The sequence below is a fragment of the Micrasema longulum genome, unplaced genomic scaffold, assembly GCF_059751315.1.
Source record: "Micrasema longulum isolate JH-2025_06_02 unplaced genomic scaffold, ASM5975131v1 h1tg000435l, whole genome shotgun sequence".
Taxonomy (NCBI): domain Eukaryota; kingdom Metazoa; phylum Arthropoda; class Insecta; order Trichoptera; family Brachycentridae; genus Micrasema; species Micrasema longulum.
In genome coordinates, this window is record NW_028277635.1 from 1338880 (window position 1) to 1356045 (window position 17166).

The 17166-nt window shown below is 31.6% G+C and overlaps 1 protein-coding gene across 1 annotated transcript; it reads left to right on the forward strand.

Moving 5' to 3' along the window:
• The first annotated feature begins 3430 nt into the window (after positions 1 to 3430).
• Positions 3431 to 15755, forward strand: LOC148281593 (LETM1 domain-containing protein 1). The gene is made up of 4 exons (XM_088226498.1): positions 3431 to 3620; positions 5278 to 5649; positions 7390 to 7678; positions 12759 to 15755. Exons 1-4 carry the CDS (start codon positions 3568 to 3570, stop codon positions 13056 to 13058), a joined length of 1014 nt encoding a protein of 337 aa, XP_088082624.1. The 5' UTR covers positions 3431 to 3567; the 3' UTR covers positions 13059 to 15755.
• The last annotated feature ends 1411 nt before the right edge of the window (positions 15756 to 17166 follow it).

A 17166-nucleotide genomic window follows, 5' to 3' on the forward strand; every position in this document is an offset into this window, starting at 1 on the left:
GGTCAAATAAAAATTCTTAAAAAGTATGGTACGTAATTTCTTTATCTATAACTAGTAAAGTTTTATAACTGCGTGCCCAAAACTGATATATCGTGTTATAACTATAAATGTCATGTTTTATATTAGTTGCACTAAAACATTATATCCCAAGTAAAACTACTTCTTTAACTTTCAGAAACATATGGGGAATCACGACTTACTTTTTAAAAAGCGGAAGAAACTTCCAATTAAAACTGACGATAAAGTGAAGAAAATAAAGAGAAATACAAAAAAAAAAAAAAATTGTAACAGTGAGAGAAAAGATTTTTGAGAAGAGAATATGGAAGTCTATGACCTGTTATTGACTGGTTTAAGTGGCTACTTTACACACTTTGTAACGTTCACTATTCTGCCTGTTTTTAAACATCTACATTTCCTCAACTATTCCATCTGAGTGGAGATCTTTAAGCCCACCAACTATTCCATCTGTTAACTTTTGTGAAGCATAAGAGTTGAAACCTTTATTATGTGGGTGAGATTCATCCGGTTGAACCATTTCACCTTCTACGCAACGCCTGAAAATAATTTTTATACTTCTTCTTTTACCGCTTAGTTTAGTCAAAAATGTTTTGAATATCTCCAAATGTTTATAAACAGGATGAATATCTTCCTTGGGGAGTTATTTTAGATCTAAATTTGTTGCAACAGAGGAAAAAAAAATGTGAAACGAATATGGAAGTCTAAGCATTAACAGGGCTTATGACATGTCATTGACAGGTTTAAGTGGCTGCTTTACACACTATGTGACGTCCACCAATCTGCCTATATTCAAACATCCACATTTCCTCAACTCCATCTGTTGGCTTTTTTTAAGTATAAGGGCTGAAAAACGTGAAAGAGTTGGTGTACCTTAGAAACAATATCATCTGGAATGGGAGAACAAAAAAAAATTCGACTGCCGCATACACCAAGCAACGCTTGAGTTTAACAAAATCGAAGATTTTTTAGTCAAATAATATAAACCTAAAACTCCGTAAGCAACTTGCCAAGACGAGACGAAAGAGATAAGAGGCCTTTGACATGTGGTATTACAGAAAAATATTAGGAATTTCCTGGAGAGACCACATCACTAATGACGAGGTTCTCAGCAGAAAAGAAAAAGGGAGGCACCTAATCAAAATCATTTCAGAGAGGCGAGCCCAATGGATCGGCCATATAATACGCCTTGAAAATCTACTGTATGACATAATAGAGGCAATGGCTGAGGTGATAAATTACAGAGGGCGCCCCCAACTGGAGAATTTGGAGCAAGTATGCGAGGATTTGAACTGCGCCTCATTCACCGAGTTGAAGAGAGTTGCAGAGTATAGAAACCGATGGTAGACGAGATGCAGAATAAAAAGAAGAGCTGATCTGGCCGAACCATTTTACCTACTAGGCAACGCCTGAAAACATTTTTTAAATATGTATCCTTCTTCTTGTACCAGTTAGTTTAATCAACATTTTTTTGAGTATGAGCCAATGACAGGTCATAAACTCTGGAAATGCTTAGACTTCCATATTCACTTTAAAAAATGTTTTCCCTCTATACTGCAACAAATTTAAATTTAAATAACTACCCAGGGAGGAATTCCAGCCTGTCTAAAAACATTTGGACAAATTCAAAACATTATTAATATAAAAAAGGTTTCTTTATAAGAGGATTCGGATTCATCTGATATTGACAAACATGTTTAGAAGAACTGTCAGAAATGATCTGTCTTCAATTTACATGTATTAAAAAGTAATTATATTTTTGTAGATTAATGGTAGCAGGTTATTGTATTTATTTTTAACCCCTTATGGCACTGTTGACATGACAAGCTTAGCAAAGATACTGCTAGTTTGTTGTGGCAATATTGAAGCATATTTGTAGAAATAAATATGCAGGTTTAATAGGTGGTAACTAGGAAGTTTGATTTCAACTTGTCTCAAGTTTACACAGTTACTATGTCAAACTTTCACTTTCACTTTTGATATTTAAAACTTGACGCAAGTTTGAGTCAAGTTTACATTGCTACCTGGAAGTCACCTTACGATTCAAATAGTGCCTTATTTAAGAGTAGCCATTAGCTTCAAGGTTGGCAAGAAAGGGAGAAAAAATCATAGATAACAATACGCGTCGTTTCAATTTCTTATTGGTATTACCAACATTTAAAATTAATGCATGGTTCGTGGTGTACTGATATGTGGATTTGTATGATCAAATTCATTACCAACCGAATAAAATGGCTTTTCTGAGACATCGAATATTGCAAACAAAATTTATGAGTAAAATTATTGATTATTGGGGCTTTTATAAACACAAAAAGAATCAAAAATAGTTTGAGTTTGTCCAAATGTTTGTAGACAAGGACTGGATTCAACTCCCTGGAGAGCTGTTAGCATTAACATATTGCAACGTAGATGAAGGATATTTTAGATATGGTTATATAGAAGTCTAGGCATCTACAAGGCTAATGACCTGTCACCATATCTTTAAAATGTTCTTCATCTCTGTTGCAATATGTTAATGTTAACAGCTCCTTAGGGAGTTGAATCCAGTCCTTGTCTACAAAAATTTGGACGAACTCAAAATATTGTTGATAAATCCACCTGGTCTATGAAGAAGTATAGAAATTGAAAAATAAAAATTTTCAGGCGTTGCCATGTAGGTGAAATAATTCAATTGGATGAATCTCACCCGCATAAATAAAGGTTTTGGCTCTTTATCTTCACAAACATCAACAGATGATAGAATTGGAGGAATATAGGTTTTCAAATATGGGCAGAATGATGAATGTTACACATTGTGTAAAGTGGCAACTTAAACCAGCCAATGACAAGTCATAAGCCCTGTAGATGCCTAGACTTCAATATTACCATCTCTAAAATGTCCTTCATCTCTGTTGCAATATGTTAACAAAAATAATCTTTGAAAGATCCTTTATATGGACAATATGCCTCCCGAGTGATAATATTCTATTAGTGCAACACTCATTAAACTCTGACCACTTTGACGTAAAACTTATACGATCCGAAATCTATGGGTTTTGTTTGTCTCTTATATATCCATTATCTATGTATGTGGCAATTTTGCCAACCGAAGCATGGCGAACTTTCGGTAAATCTACCGTTTTTCGGAGGAATCTACCGATTCGATGGAAACTCTACGGACTTTTAAACATTTCGTTATATTATAATGAAATTTCAAACTAAAAATGCCTTTTACTATGAAATTTTAAACAATTGGCAATTTTTATGACACAACTGCAGCTACTCCCGTCCCGCGCTCGCGGCTTTTGGGTGGAAAACAAAAAAATGTAGAATGGTGTAAATCAATCTTGAGGTTGGCAATGCCACCGCCTCCTCGTCTGCGACACTTGGGTTGATTACGAATTTACCTAAATCTACCGATTTATTTTCCAGAATCTACTGATTTTTGCTTTATTGAGGTTGGCAATGACTGGTTCAATGATAATTTGACAATTGACATTTTACTATTTTTGAGTTTTCGCCGATATTTTTGATTATATTTAATTACGTTATCTTTATTTGATTTTTTAAAAAATGATAGGAAAGGCAATGGGCTTATGTAGATCCAATCTAATTTTACAAAACCGGTGAGTGTATGTGATTTATAAATATCAATAAATACAAATATCGGAATTTTCTGATGGTTAAATGGACTTTTCCTAGAAAAAAACTGCCCCCTTTTCACTCATCGTGTATTTGTGGAGTCAAAACCTTAGACATATTAAACTTACACGTAATTTGTATTTTAATGTAAATGTCATCACACTTTAGTCCTTATCAAGTTGAAAAAAAACACTTCTTAAATATACAACAAATCTTGAATACTTGATAATATGCATAAAAAAATGCTTCCACTTATTTTGAAGGTTATTATGTTTATCATAATTATATCCATTTGTATTAGAATTGTCAGTTGATAGGGATGTATGGCACAGTGTTTTAATTGTTCAGAAGAGCGAAAGAGAGCAGAAGATAAATAATATTATTCCTAATTTTTGCATTATATTAATAATAAACACATTTAAATCCTTTACAACAAAAACTGGTATTTATGTATACCTATATTAATATGATCTTTCAAAAGTTTTATTTTTTATCTTTTTAACAATTTACATCCCCTTACAGCCCTTGCAGCGTTTTAAATTTCCGCTGATGAAACATACTATTATGTACTTGTACATGTTTACCATGCGCAGTTCCCCTATAGGTTAAATGGAACCAATGCTTCCTTAAATTTGACTACACAATCAATACATTCTTAAAAAATCTACTAATCGACCATAAGTTATATAATCGTTGTAATAACTAACTTTAAACAACAAATAATTAAAAAATATTATTTATCATAGTAAACTCGATGGGTTTGAAAATCATTGATTACATTTTTTCAAATTTACTTGACTTCTCGCTTGTGCAATTACGTGCACACTGTAGTAGAGATCGCTCCGATCCACGCAAATCTGGAATAAAAACCTGCAAAATGCATTGGATTCGATTAAAGCGTGCACTTAGTACCAAATTCAAAGTCAGCATATGCACACACATTGCTTATTGGATGTCCTTCGAAAGCAGTTTGACCAAACTAATCCTTTTTATTTTTTTGACTTATAGCGCAACTGTGTTTGAACAAATAAAGGGCTATAATCAATTGACAGTAGTATTTTGATATTACACTTTAAAATGTTTTTCTTTATCTTGGAATTACAGCATAAAATAGCTTACTACTTTATTTTATAATGTTAAAGTGATAATTTGTTTTACTGTCACACATTTAAAAAATAATTACAACATATTTCAATATAATTTAAACAGCCTTTTCATGAAAATCACCTCAAAGGCATAGTATATTGTGTAGATAATAGGTCAGCATGTTTGCCTACCATGCAAGAGGTCCCGGGTTTGATTCCCGACATAGTTGACATGAAATATTTATTTAAAAAAGTGTTTTTAGAATCGAATATCTAATATAGAATAGACTGGTAACTGAAACGTAAGACTGATCATCATACCTTCTTGTTACAAAAATGATCAAGTTGTACCAATGCAGTCCCCTATACACCATTAGGCGTGGAAAGGGAATGATGATTATCTATTTATATACTGACTGCTTCCCTAATCAAAAGCCCCACCACACATCCCTGATATAATAATACATTTATTTTTAAGTTATTCTTTTGTTTTAAGCCTTAAACTTACAGTGACTAAAAACATTATTGTTGTTTTTAAAAACATAATTCATTTCAGGAATATGTTCACCACAAGTGCGATTTGGCAAGAAAAAAACAAACCCGCGAACAGCGACAAACAAGTTAATGTTTTACAGAATTATCTCAAATATATTACTTTCTACGAACAAATATTGGAAAAAAGATTCCCAGCTGCAAACAAAGTATACAGAGTGTTCAAAGATGGAATTCACAGCCTTTTTACAGATCTGAAGACATTCGCCAAGATTAAATTATCATTAGAAAATTTAACAAAAGAAGATGTGTTTTCAAGTTTAACAAAACGAGAAATTGAAATATATCACCAAATGCCTAAAGATTTGATGAAAATTGCTCCTGTTTTGTTGGTTTCTGCATTGCCGTTTGCAAATTTTGTCGTATATCCGTTAGCGTGAGTTGTTCATTTATATGTAAAGATGTATAAAGTTATTTTTAAATAATTGAACAAAGTTCTCTTTAACTATCTTAACAGTTTTGTTTAAGTTGGATTTGTAAAATTCATAACATGTGGGATATCCTCATTTGAGGCTGTTCTAGTTTTACACATTCTAATTTTTATCTTTTTTTATCATAAGAGTCTTTATTTAATAAAATACACAAGTTACTACAATATTTAACAAAAAGTATTAAAACATATTTGCCTAGATAAACTATAAAATAATTAAAAAAATAAAACAACTTTGTTTTTAACCACTAATTTTAGTGGTGCAAATATAAAATTTATATTAAATAATAGTTTGTCGTCGGGTGCTCGAATATTTTTAAAATTTAGATTCAAATAAAAGAGTACAGACCTAATATTGTAAAATAATGAACATATATTTTTTTTTGATGATTTGAAAAAAATTAAAAATAGTAAGTATTAAGAAGAAAGAAAGAAAAAAAAACTCAACAAAACCAAATAAAATAGTTTAAAATATTTTCATAAAAGTAGAAAAATAGAGAAAAATAAATAAATTAAAGAATAAACATATACTTGAATATATTATTTGAAGCTTTAGAAAAAAAAGTAAAAGTAGTGGGTGCTCATAAATGCAACCAAAACAAGATAAAAATAAAACAAAATAATTTTTTTTAAATAAGTTATATTTACAAAACAAAAATCAAAACTACTCATTAAATTTAGGATCTAAAATATGTAAATATAATAAGAAAAGAAAATGTTCAAAAGAAAATTGTGAAAATGTATTTAACGAGATATAAAAATACTGAGTTTCTCTAATGAAAATTTTACATAAATAATAAATCAGTATAGAAACGCTCTGTCTTCTTACCACTTTGGTAATAAAAATATAATTTTATTTTTATTATGACATGTTTTTAAGTCAAGTAGCAGCATATGAAATATTTTTGGAACAATATAATCCAACGTACGCTGTCCATATTTATTTTTAAATGTTAGTACTACTAGACCATCAGCAGATATAAATCTTGTTAGATAGCTGTGTTCTAATTTATTTTTATACATTGAGCTGAACATCTGTTGGATAATAATTTTGTCTCCATAAAATACCCTTAACTGGTAAAACATTTAATTCTTTATACATGAACGAGGTATTATGTCTCTGGTTGTATAAATTAGTTGGTGCAATCAATTTAACAAGTGCGTTTTGAACATTTTGTACTTATTTGTTTGTTGCACAATAATGTCTCGAGGCGGTGATCCCGTATCTTATTATTGATTCGGCCAGAGACAAATATACTAACCTTAGTGCGGAGAGAGGAACTAAAAACTTCAATTTGTGTAGCTGGCTAACTACGAATCTTAACCGTTTGCATGTTATAAAACATGAATATTCCACCTAAAAAAGCAATCAAATAAATAATACCTTAATAAACATATTCGTCCACAATGTCTACAATGTCTAATTTATCACATAAGCAAATTCTGAATCGAATCAAATGTTAATAAAAATGTTACAAAAATGATTTAATTGCGCAAATTTGTCTCTTTTAATACAAGCTTGGCCTAGTGAAAAGTCAAATAGAAAAAAGGGAAATGTAATTAGTTCAGATTTAATTAATAATAAATACATTATTTATATATCGCCGTCTGGTTTAAAGTTATCAAAAAAATACAGGGTAACATCCAATATAAATTATATCAAATAATACTTTCTTTATTTTTCAGTTATATGTATCCACAGAAACTCCTTACATCCCATTTTTGGACGATTCAACAGAAAATTGACTTTAGTTCATCGAATTTGAATAACCGACTAAAACACAGTAAACCAATACTCAATTGCATTAAGACTCATGCCAAAGACATTAAAGATATTAAGTTGGTACCTAAATGGACAGAAATATTACAAATATTAGAAGGCGGCGATCATCCAACAGTTCAACAGTTAACTGATTGCAAACACTTATTCATTACAGGTCCATATTCTATGAAAAAGCTCCATTTCATTCACAGGGTAAGTTTTAAATTACATACTTTTCATTTATGACAGAGCGTCAAAAATTATCTGCATATAGATCATAACACACCCCTAATCTTTAGCCTTTTTGGCACCCATAGTTATATGTAGATATTGGGTTTTTTTACATTTGCAATACTTAAACTCTTAGGAAGTTCAATTCTATGGGGAATTGGAAATGAAAAATGTATTCTTACAAAGTTTTTTGAAAATGTAAAAAAAAGGAAAAAGATTTTAATAAAAACGAACTTCTTTGAATGACATCACTAGTTCTTTAGTTCTTCCGAATTAACCAATGATGAGAGAGTTGTGATAGATTTTCGGTTTACAGTAAGTCAACCGACCAATTGGCAGAACTCATCTAAAAAAAAATATTAAAAAAATATAAAACTCTAAAAAATCTTTTATATTATTTTATTTGGGATTTTTACAGCTATTACATAAACAAAAAAAGTAGAAAAAGAGCCAATTAAAAAAATCCACTGTAAATCTAATGACACATATATAAGAAAAGAGATTACGTAATTGTTTGTGTGTGACGTTTGTATTCATGTGTAGGTGAATGTGTGTATGCGTGAATGAATGAGGGAGAGGGTACATGTGCGTGTGGGAATGAATGAGGGAGAGGGTGCGTGTGTGTGGGTGCGTAAGTATCAAAAATAATTGTTTAAAACTTGTATTTATATTAAAAATGGTACAAGAAAGAGCTTGGTAAAAAGTTTGAAACCTTTTTGTTACAAAAAAAAACGAAAAAGAAAAGTCAAAAAAACTAAATCAGAATGATACTAATACTTATCGGAATACCAGTCAATATCAGCTCAAACATTAACAAAAGTGTATTTCCGTATAAATATATCCATATATACATATATATATATATATATATGTATATATATACAGTAGAACTCCAATTATCCAAATCAATTGGGACCGGACCCCATTCGGATAATAAAAAATTTGGATGATTGGATTTTTTTCCCAAAAAGGGTCTATTTGAATTAATTACCGTGTGTGTTAAAAATAGGAGAAAAAACAATTTTCAAAGAAAAAGAGCTTTTAATTAATTAAATGAACAGGAAAAACTTTTACGTGTAAGGCGTAGTTACAAGTGCTGTACATTTGTATAGTATGTACGTACCGTACTGTTAATGAAAGTCATTGCTTGCTAAACATCTCGGTCAAAGTAAGCTGTTTGACTGTCATCATCTGTTTTTGGGCAGCCAAGTCGCGCATCCAAGTTGACAGTGAGAAGTTGCATGTGGTCACTCAGGAATCCGATTTGGATAATCAGCGATTCGGATAGTCGGAGTTAAGATAATTGGAGTTCTACTGTATATATATTTTGTCACATCTGTATACTATACTGCCGGTGTCAGTTTCAGGCAGTTTGCAGATGATTGTTGGCGCATATTTAAGATATTCAAAACTTAGAATGCAAGATTTTTTAAATCTCGTTCCTCACGATTAAGTGTTTCGGGCCACACATAAAAGCTCAGCGAGCTGCAGGTTAAGTATGGCTGATCTAGATAGACAGATGTCTCTAAAGAGGGAAGTTATAATAAATTGAAACTGCCGTCTTTACTGAGATGAAAGAATCAAATTAGTTAAGTGTATTGGTGGGAGGTCTTTATACACTGGGTTACATAATAAATTAAGGACATATAACTTTTATATGTCCTTAAATTAATCATAATAAATCGTATAAAAATGTAGATATATGAATGTCCGAAACATAGGCAGAATACTGAATGTTAAAAATAGTGTATAATGTGATCACTTAAACCAGCTAGTAATAGGCCAAATGCCCTGTAAATGGGGAGACTTCTATATTTCCCAATAATTCCTTCTGTGTCTGTTGGCATTGTTATTATAGTTTTAATATTATTGCTGTTTCTTTTAGTAATTTCAAAAAGAAAAATTAAATTTTAATTTTTGTGATCTTACGGGGAATCGAACCCGAAACCTTCAGTACGTGAGTCTAGCATCTTAGTTATTACATCACGGAGACTGCCAAAGGTATTCTATCTACCTAATAATGTATTAATCTGTTGAAATATCTGCCTATTTACATAGGTTAAATTCTGAAGAGGATTAAAAATCTAGTACTTGTCTTAAATGATTTGGAATTACTGAAAATCTTTTGTAAATATATTTTTTTTAAATTTCATTTGCTAGTAATTATCTTGTTAGTATTGATTCAAATACTTTTTGCATATTTTTCTGTTAACCCTAGATTCATAAACACTCGTCTCTCATATACCCTCAAGTAATAAAACTGTCACAGCGCGCGGCGTGCAATGTGCGGTAGTTTGAGCCTAGAATGATCTGATTAATTTTTTGAATTGTTTTTTTATGTTTTAATTCCAAATAATAACCCTTTCTAATTAATCTATGATGGGCCTGGTTGCGTACTGCGAACCTGTTTCTTTATAAAATAATTCAACATGACATTGGCAAAAGCGTCAAATTTAATATGCAACGCCATTTTATTTAAAAAAAAAAAACTATGTAGATTTTTTTTGCAAAATCTGCCGTAATTATTAAATTAGGTGACCTTAAAAGTAAGGTGTATCAGAGAGAGACATATGTTTATGAACAATGTAACTCTTAATACAGTTTATGAATCTAGGGTTAAATACTATCTCGTAATGAACTTTTTATTATTATTGTGAATATCTGCGAATAGATTGCGAATGTTTACTGTGTAATTGTTTTTCTATGTGTGCGCTTTTACAAATGCATGCAATTTTTTCTGTTGAAAAAAATATTCCTACAAAAGCGAAATTAATAATTCAAACGAAAAATTTTTATATTATTAAAAAAATAATATAAATAATTTGTTAATAAATTTATTTATTATACAAGATTGGGCAATAAGTATCACCCCATCGGAAAGTGCTGCCATTTTTGCAAATGGCGTCGTATGTAAAATTTATAGTGGATAATAATGTATCGCTATACGTCTCAAGAACGCGTGATAATTGTGATAATGTTTGCGCGCAATAATTTATCAGTTGTATTAACGCAATGTGAATTTTGGCAAAAATATCCCAATCGAGGCAGTGCCCACAGTGCAAACAATTCGACGTCTGAGCTGCACAACACGGGACAACCAAAGGCTCGGAAGGCCCCCGAATCGGCCGTTTGACTGAAAACATAGAAGCAGTAAGTAAAAATGTGGTAGAGGAGCCCGAAACATCTACATCCTCATCCTCAATAATTGCACATTTTGCGGCGTTCCCTGCGCCGCATTTTGACATTGGAATTAAAAATGTTGCCATACAAAATTCAGGTGGTCCAACAGTTGTTACCAAACGACAGTGGCGCCTGTTAAGAATACAGCCGTAAGATTTTGTAACTCAACGACGAAGTGGATGATTTTCCATCAAAATTGATCATGAGCAACGAGGCTCATTTTTATCTGAGCGACCACGTCAATAAATACAATTCTCGGTTCTGTGGCACGAAAAATCCACAAATTATTTATGAAACTCCAATACTTCCTCTCAAAGTCACCGTTTGGTGTGCAGTTACGTCAGAAAGGTGATTGGGCCTTATTTTTTCAAAGGAGCCGACGGTAACGGTATTATGGTGAACGGTGACCGTTATAGAGCCATGCTGACTGAATTTTTCTTACCGGAAGTTGACGATCTGCATTTGGAGGACATGTGGTTCCAACAAGACGGGACCACTTGTCATACTGCACGCGACACAATGCGTATTTTCGTATTTTAAGGGTTGTTTTCCTAGCTTGTGTAATCTCGCGTTTCGATGATTTGGCTAGGCCAGCCAGATCTCCCGATTTGACTGTTCTGGACTTCTTTTTCTGGGGATATTTAAAGTCGTTGGTGTACGCGAACAAGCCCCACACCTTGGGAGAGTTAAAGAACAACATTCAAGCCGAAAATTGACAACGTTACCCCACAAATGCTGTGCACAGTTATGCAAAATGTAATCAAAAGAGCCCGAATTTGCATCAACACCGGCGACGGCCATTTGTCAGACATAATTTTCCACAATTAATTAAAACTAAATCTATAACTGCAAATAAACATAATCAGTTTAAAACCTAATTTCCAAAAAGTTATAGCGAATGAAAATCAGATGATGCTTTTTGCCCCACCCTGTACAATTCAGTGGAGCCTTGTCCATAATCATAATCACTGTATATATATATATATATATTTTAATGCCTTTACGTATCAATAAGGCTGTTCCAAGCAAGAAGGTAGTAACCAACATTTAAAAAGTTTTGAGGAAATTAATTTTTAGTTTTTGGTATTTTTTTTTACTGTATCAAAACAGTTTTTTTTTAAAAACTAGATGTATTTATTAGAGTAAGTTGTTTAGATGGATTACAATTATTTACCAGATGGCATTAAAAAAAAACACACTTTTTGATTTTTGCCAGTTACTGCCTTTTTGCTTGAACGACAGAATACCAAAAAACGTTTACTCATACTGTATGTTTGAAACAAAATATTTTTATAGCATCAGAGAAAAACTAATTTTATGACATATTTATGAGCGGCAATCAAAATAGTGCTTAGTAATTATCATTATCTTGCATCTCATTTCACAATATAAATTTTAGTAAATTGTGCAATCCCATTTGCAGTGTTGAAATATTTTTTTATATTTTACAATATGATTTTTATAAGAATGATCGCCTGTATTTGGCCGACCATGAAGATCATTTATTGAATTACAATTCAAAACAAATTAATTTTATGCTTCATAGTTGATGTGAACATCTTTTTGAAACACTCAATGATTTTTTTTATATTTTTCAAAATAATTTGCTTTTTAAATCCCTGATTCATTTAGTTTTGAAATTGATATAAAAATATTTTTGACATGACATTGATTTAATTCTGCATACGTATATTGCTTTTAAATAGTTTCCCAAGAAATAACGATTTATAGAACTAAAGTTGGATCCAATTTGGGAGTCATTTTAAATATTATGCTGGGAGTTAAAAATATTATGCTGCTGTAAATCATTAAAATATATCATGTACTAGTATGTGTATTTTTACTTCACATTTTAAGATAATGTTTTGTTTGTATGTTCCAGAATCACATATTGCGATTACACGGTCTCTCTGCGATATTCTCTGTAAACAGCAAACTTCACCAAAGAGCCTTGTATTTGAACGAAATCGATAAAGCGATTATTCGAGAAGACGGATTGAGAAAAATGGATTTTTTCGAATTGCAAATAGCTTGCTTTACAAGAGGGTTCAACGCAAATCACATGTCAAAACCAGATATGATAAATATTCTGGAAAAATGGATGCAGCTCTCTAGCGTTGTAGGAAAAGAATCTTATTCATTGTTACTTCACTCGCCTGTTTTACTCGGCTACAACTTGTAAATGAGTTAATTTGTTTTTAGTATAGCACTATTAGATAAACCGAAGAATGACCTTGTCAAAATTGATAGATATTTTAACGGAGATAAAATTTGATTCCGACGTACGGAAAATATTATAAAATGATTATTTTATTCATTTTATAATAATACTTGAATTCTTTCTCGTCCTTTCCGTTTTGACTGAGGATGGCGACTGCCGTCGATCATTCTTTTTGTGGTCTGCCTCCAGGTAGTCCTGTTCTGGGCAGAGCGAAGAGCATTAGTCACTGAAGACTACAGCGTAGATTTAATTCATTTGCTCCATCGGATAGGGGAGCGACCTCTGAATCTTCTTCCCTCCAATCCGCCCATCACAACGAGCTTTTCGAGGCTGTCTGGTTTTCTCTTGGCGATGTGTCCAAAATATTGTAGGATATAGTTGACAGTCCATCCCCAACATTGAATTTATTCAGTATGGGCACATTTGTACGCATCGCCGTCCATGGGATCCGGAGAATTATTCTCCAGCACTACATTTCGAAGGCATTAATTGTTTTTCTCTCTGACTATCAATGTCTATGTTTTAACTCTATAGAAATATAGAGAAAATCATAGTTTTGACAAGATGAACCTTCATATTTTTAATAATGCTTTGATCCTTCTATATCTTGACAAGTCTACTCATTGCACCCTTAGCCATAGCAATCAACCTTTTAATTTCTTTCTCACAAATATATTTAATATATAAGTTTAATACTAATAAGTAAATAGTTGAAAAATACATTCAATGCAATAAATAATGATAATATATTATATCCACTGCAGTGTTGATAATCTACAAAATATATTTGTACCTTAAAGCTGAAATGCTGGAAATCACATTTGGTAAATTGTTCATGAGAGCGGTTTGAAGTTGTAAAACTGTTTCAAATGTATCTCTCGGAGTAAAAACACAATTTATTGCCGTTTTTGGAATTTATAGGCTTTTGATAAGAATATTTTAGAAAAAAACATTTAAAATATGGACTTTCAGATAACTATGGGACTTCAATGCTTTTTATTCTAACCGCCCGGCACGTGCCCTAATTCCTCCTCAGACTTTAGTATAAAAAGTAACATAGAATATTGAATGAAAAACAATGTATTTATAAAACTTTCTTTAGGCAAAAATATTAAATAACATGCCATTAATTAAAATAACGAGAAAATATAAAGTTCATGACATGATATTAATAGCAATAAAACAGTTATTAAAAGTAAACAGTATGTAAAAAATAGCAAAGTAAAATAATGAAATTAACGGCAAAAGAAATGACATAATGGTTAAGTATGGTTGATTATCACAATAAGGCTTAATTGTGTGCAAAATCCCTCGCTGAGTCAGAGATAGTTTGTTACAAAAATTGTGGAATTATTCGGTATCCACTGCTTTAATACCAGCAATCCGTTGAATTTTGTTCAAAGCATGAGTATTATTACACAAGCTATTTCAGTAGTGGTATACGGAAGGACTCCAATGTTTTAAGCATTAATAGAATCTGAATATATGAACAAAATGACAGTTATAACTCAATTTGGCTAAAAAATTCACTTCCAGCCTTTCAGCTTTAAGGTACAGATATATAGGTAATAGCTCCGTAATCTTCATCACTATGTATTGATGGAGTATATACTCATGATGTGCGCGGTAAGAGGTGCAGCGGGGTCACTTTTTAATGAATTTTGACCATTTATCAGACCCAGTGTTTATTAAAAATGAACATAAAATAATTGCTAAAGTGTAAAAGATTTAAAAAAATAACAAACATTTTTTAAATAAGTTAAATTCCTTTAGTATTAGATGTTAACATAGTGTCAGTTTAGTTCCAAATTTAAAAATGGGCGCCAAAATTAAAATAAAATAGCGAAGGTTAATTATACCTCATTTGAAAGAACAATTTCTGCTCTATGAGATTATTGTGTTTACTTTTATGTTACATATATTATTTTATTTGATAACCAGCCTTCAAAATGGAATGTCAAATATACAAAAAGTGAGCATTTTTGACGCCTTCTATTTGCGTTCAATCGAGGAATAAAGCTACCAAAGCTGCTCGTGATATTTGCACAGTGTACAGTGAAGATGCTATGAATTATCGACTAATTTATTGTAAAATAATGAAGGAAAATACATTATTGTCAATTTTTTTGTTATGTCCTCTTGTTCTCTTCATTTGGAAAAAACAAACAACCTATGTTCACATCTAATATAAAATATTGTTTATACCCACAAGAATGAATTTTCACAAAGATTGTATATTTTGTTATAATAATAATAATAAGTTGGAAACATCACTATGCATTTAAGGGTTGTAATATTATATTTTCACAATTTGAATTTATGTTTTCACAGAGAGTTTTGACATGCATAGCTTTTTTTTGCATATTCAATTTGCTTGAAAAGTAAATTCTACAATCTGGGCACATTACCGTATTTTTCGGACCATAATATGCACTTTTTTACTCTGAAAATTCAACCAAAAATTTGGGTGCATCGTATGGTCCGATGGGTCTTATCTTCCGCAAAATACGGTATATTCCAATAAAGTTTGTCCATTACGACCTCTGTGAGGTTTTTATTTATTGTTAGTATATTTAATGCATTATGATATTTTACCAAGAAGTGCATATTTTCAAATAATTGTTAAAAGTCTAGTCAAATAAACATTATTATTCCAAATCCATTTTTAATTAATTATATCTAAAATATCTCCCTGATGACATTTTTATTTTAATTTTATATTTAAATGGACAACACAGCACAACTGTCAATTACAATCTTAGAGTATATAAGATTACAATGTACAATATATGATTAGGTAGGTATTTACAAAACATGTTCAAATAAAGTGCACCATAGATTGTTGAGATACAATAAGTAGTCTATAAAAACTTTTGTAAACAAAGACAACTAAATTATCAACATGCGTTATGATACATAGTTAGAGAGGAAGACTCTAAAACTGATAATCCCCGCATAGAAAACACCCACCTCTCTCGGTAGGCTGTTCAACAGACCACTGTAAGTGCTGGTTTCTTCCATCTCCAACAGATCAAATCCGTGTGGAGAAATATTCCTATGGATGTAACTAAAGCTCTTGTAAATGCTTACGTCGTTTGCGTCTAGATTACTGTAATGGAATATATGCAAATCTCCCAAAATATCAAACTAATAAACTTTAATCTGTTTTCAATGCAGTAGCAAGGTTTATTACGGGAGTAAAAAAATATTCTTACATCTCACAACATCTTCGAGATTTGCACTGGTTGAAAAGCCCAGAGATAATAAAATACAAGCTTTGCTGGACAGTATTCAAATCCCGAGATTTGCAATGGTTAAAAAGCCCATAGAGAATAAAATACAAGCTTTGCTGGACAGTATTCAAATCCCTTCATAAAATGGCTCCAAAATACCCATCGGACCTTTGTATTAGGGAAAATACATGTCAAAGAAAATCTACTCTTAGGTCAGCATTTGATTCAGGAAGAGGAAAACTTGTCAAAATCCGGCGCTCCCCAAACACTAGATTTGGAGATCGTGCTTTTGCCGCCGCCGGCCCCTCTGCTTGGAACCAAATACCTTCAAACTTACGAATCATTGACAGTCCTAGTCACTTCAGATCCCAAATAAAAGCCCACTTCTTTAGACTATCATGCCCTCAATTTTAAATCTGGAAATATAATATATCACTTTAGTTTAGTTAAAATGTAAGTTTAGGTATACAATTGTAAGGCGCTCTTGAGGTGATTTTTTACAAAAATGGCGCTATATAAATCAGCCAAATATTATTAATCATCCTCCGTGCGGGCATAATTACCATAAATTTGTGTTTAGATATTTATTTTGTTTTGTTGCATACTGCCATCTATTAAGTATTTTAAAAACTAAATGTACTATTAAATATTAAGTAAATAAACAAGTTTTGATTTATTATTTATAGATGTCAGGGCATTCTTGAGTTGGGTGTGATATTTTATTTTATTTTCAAACATACGCCTACAAGGCTTTTACAATACAGTTTCTTACCCCCTATCCGCACACGATGGTGCATAGAGCAGTTCATTAGAACACCAAATGCAGTATATCTCGA

Bases quoted from the DNA above. Each gene is read 5' to 3' on its own strand.
- LOC148281593 (XM_088226498.1), top strand. From the start codon at position 3,568: ATGATAGGAAAGGCAATGGGCTTATGTAGATCCAATCTAATTTTACAA. The intron at 3,621-5,277 runs GTGAGTGTATGT...AATTCATTTCAG, and splicing joins AATCTAATTTTACAAAACCG to GAATATGTTCACCACAAGTG. The intron at 5,650-7,389 runs GTGAGTTGTTCA...TTTATTTTTCAG, and splicing joins TTTGTCGTATATCCGTTAGC to TTATATGTATCCACAGAAAC.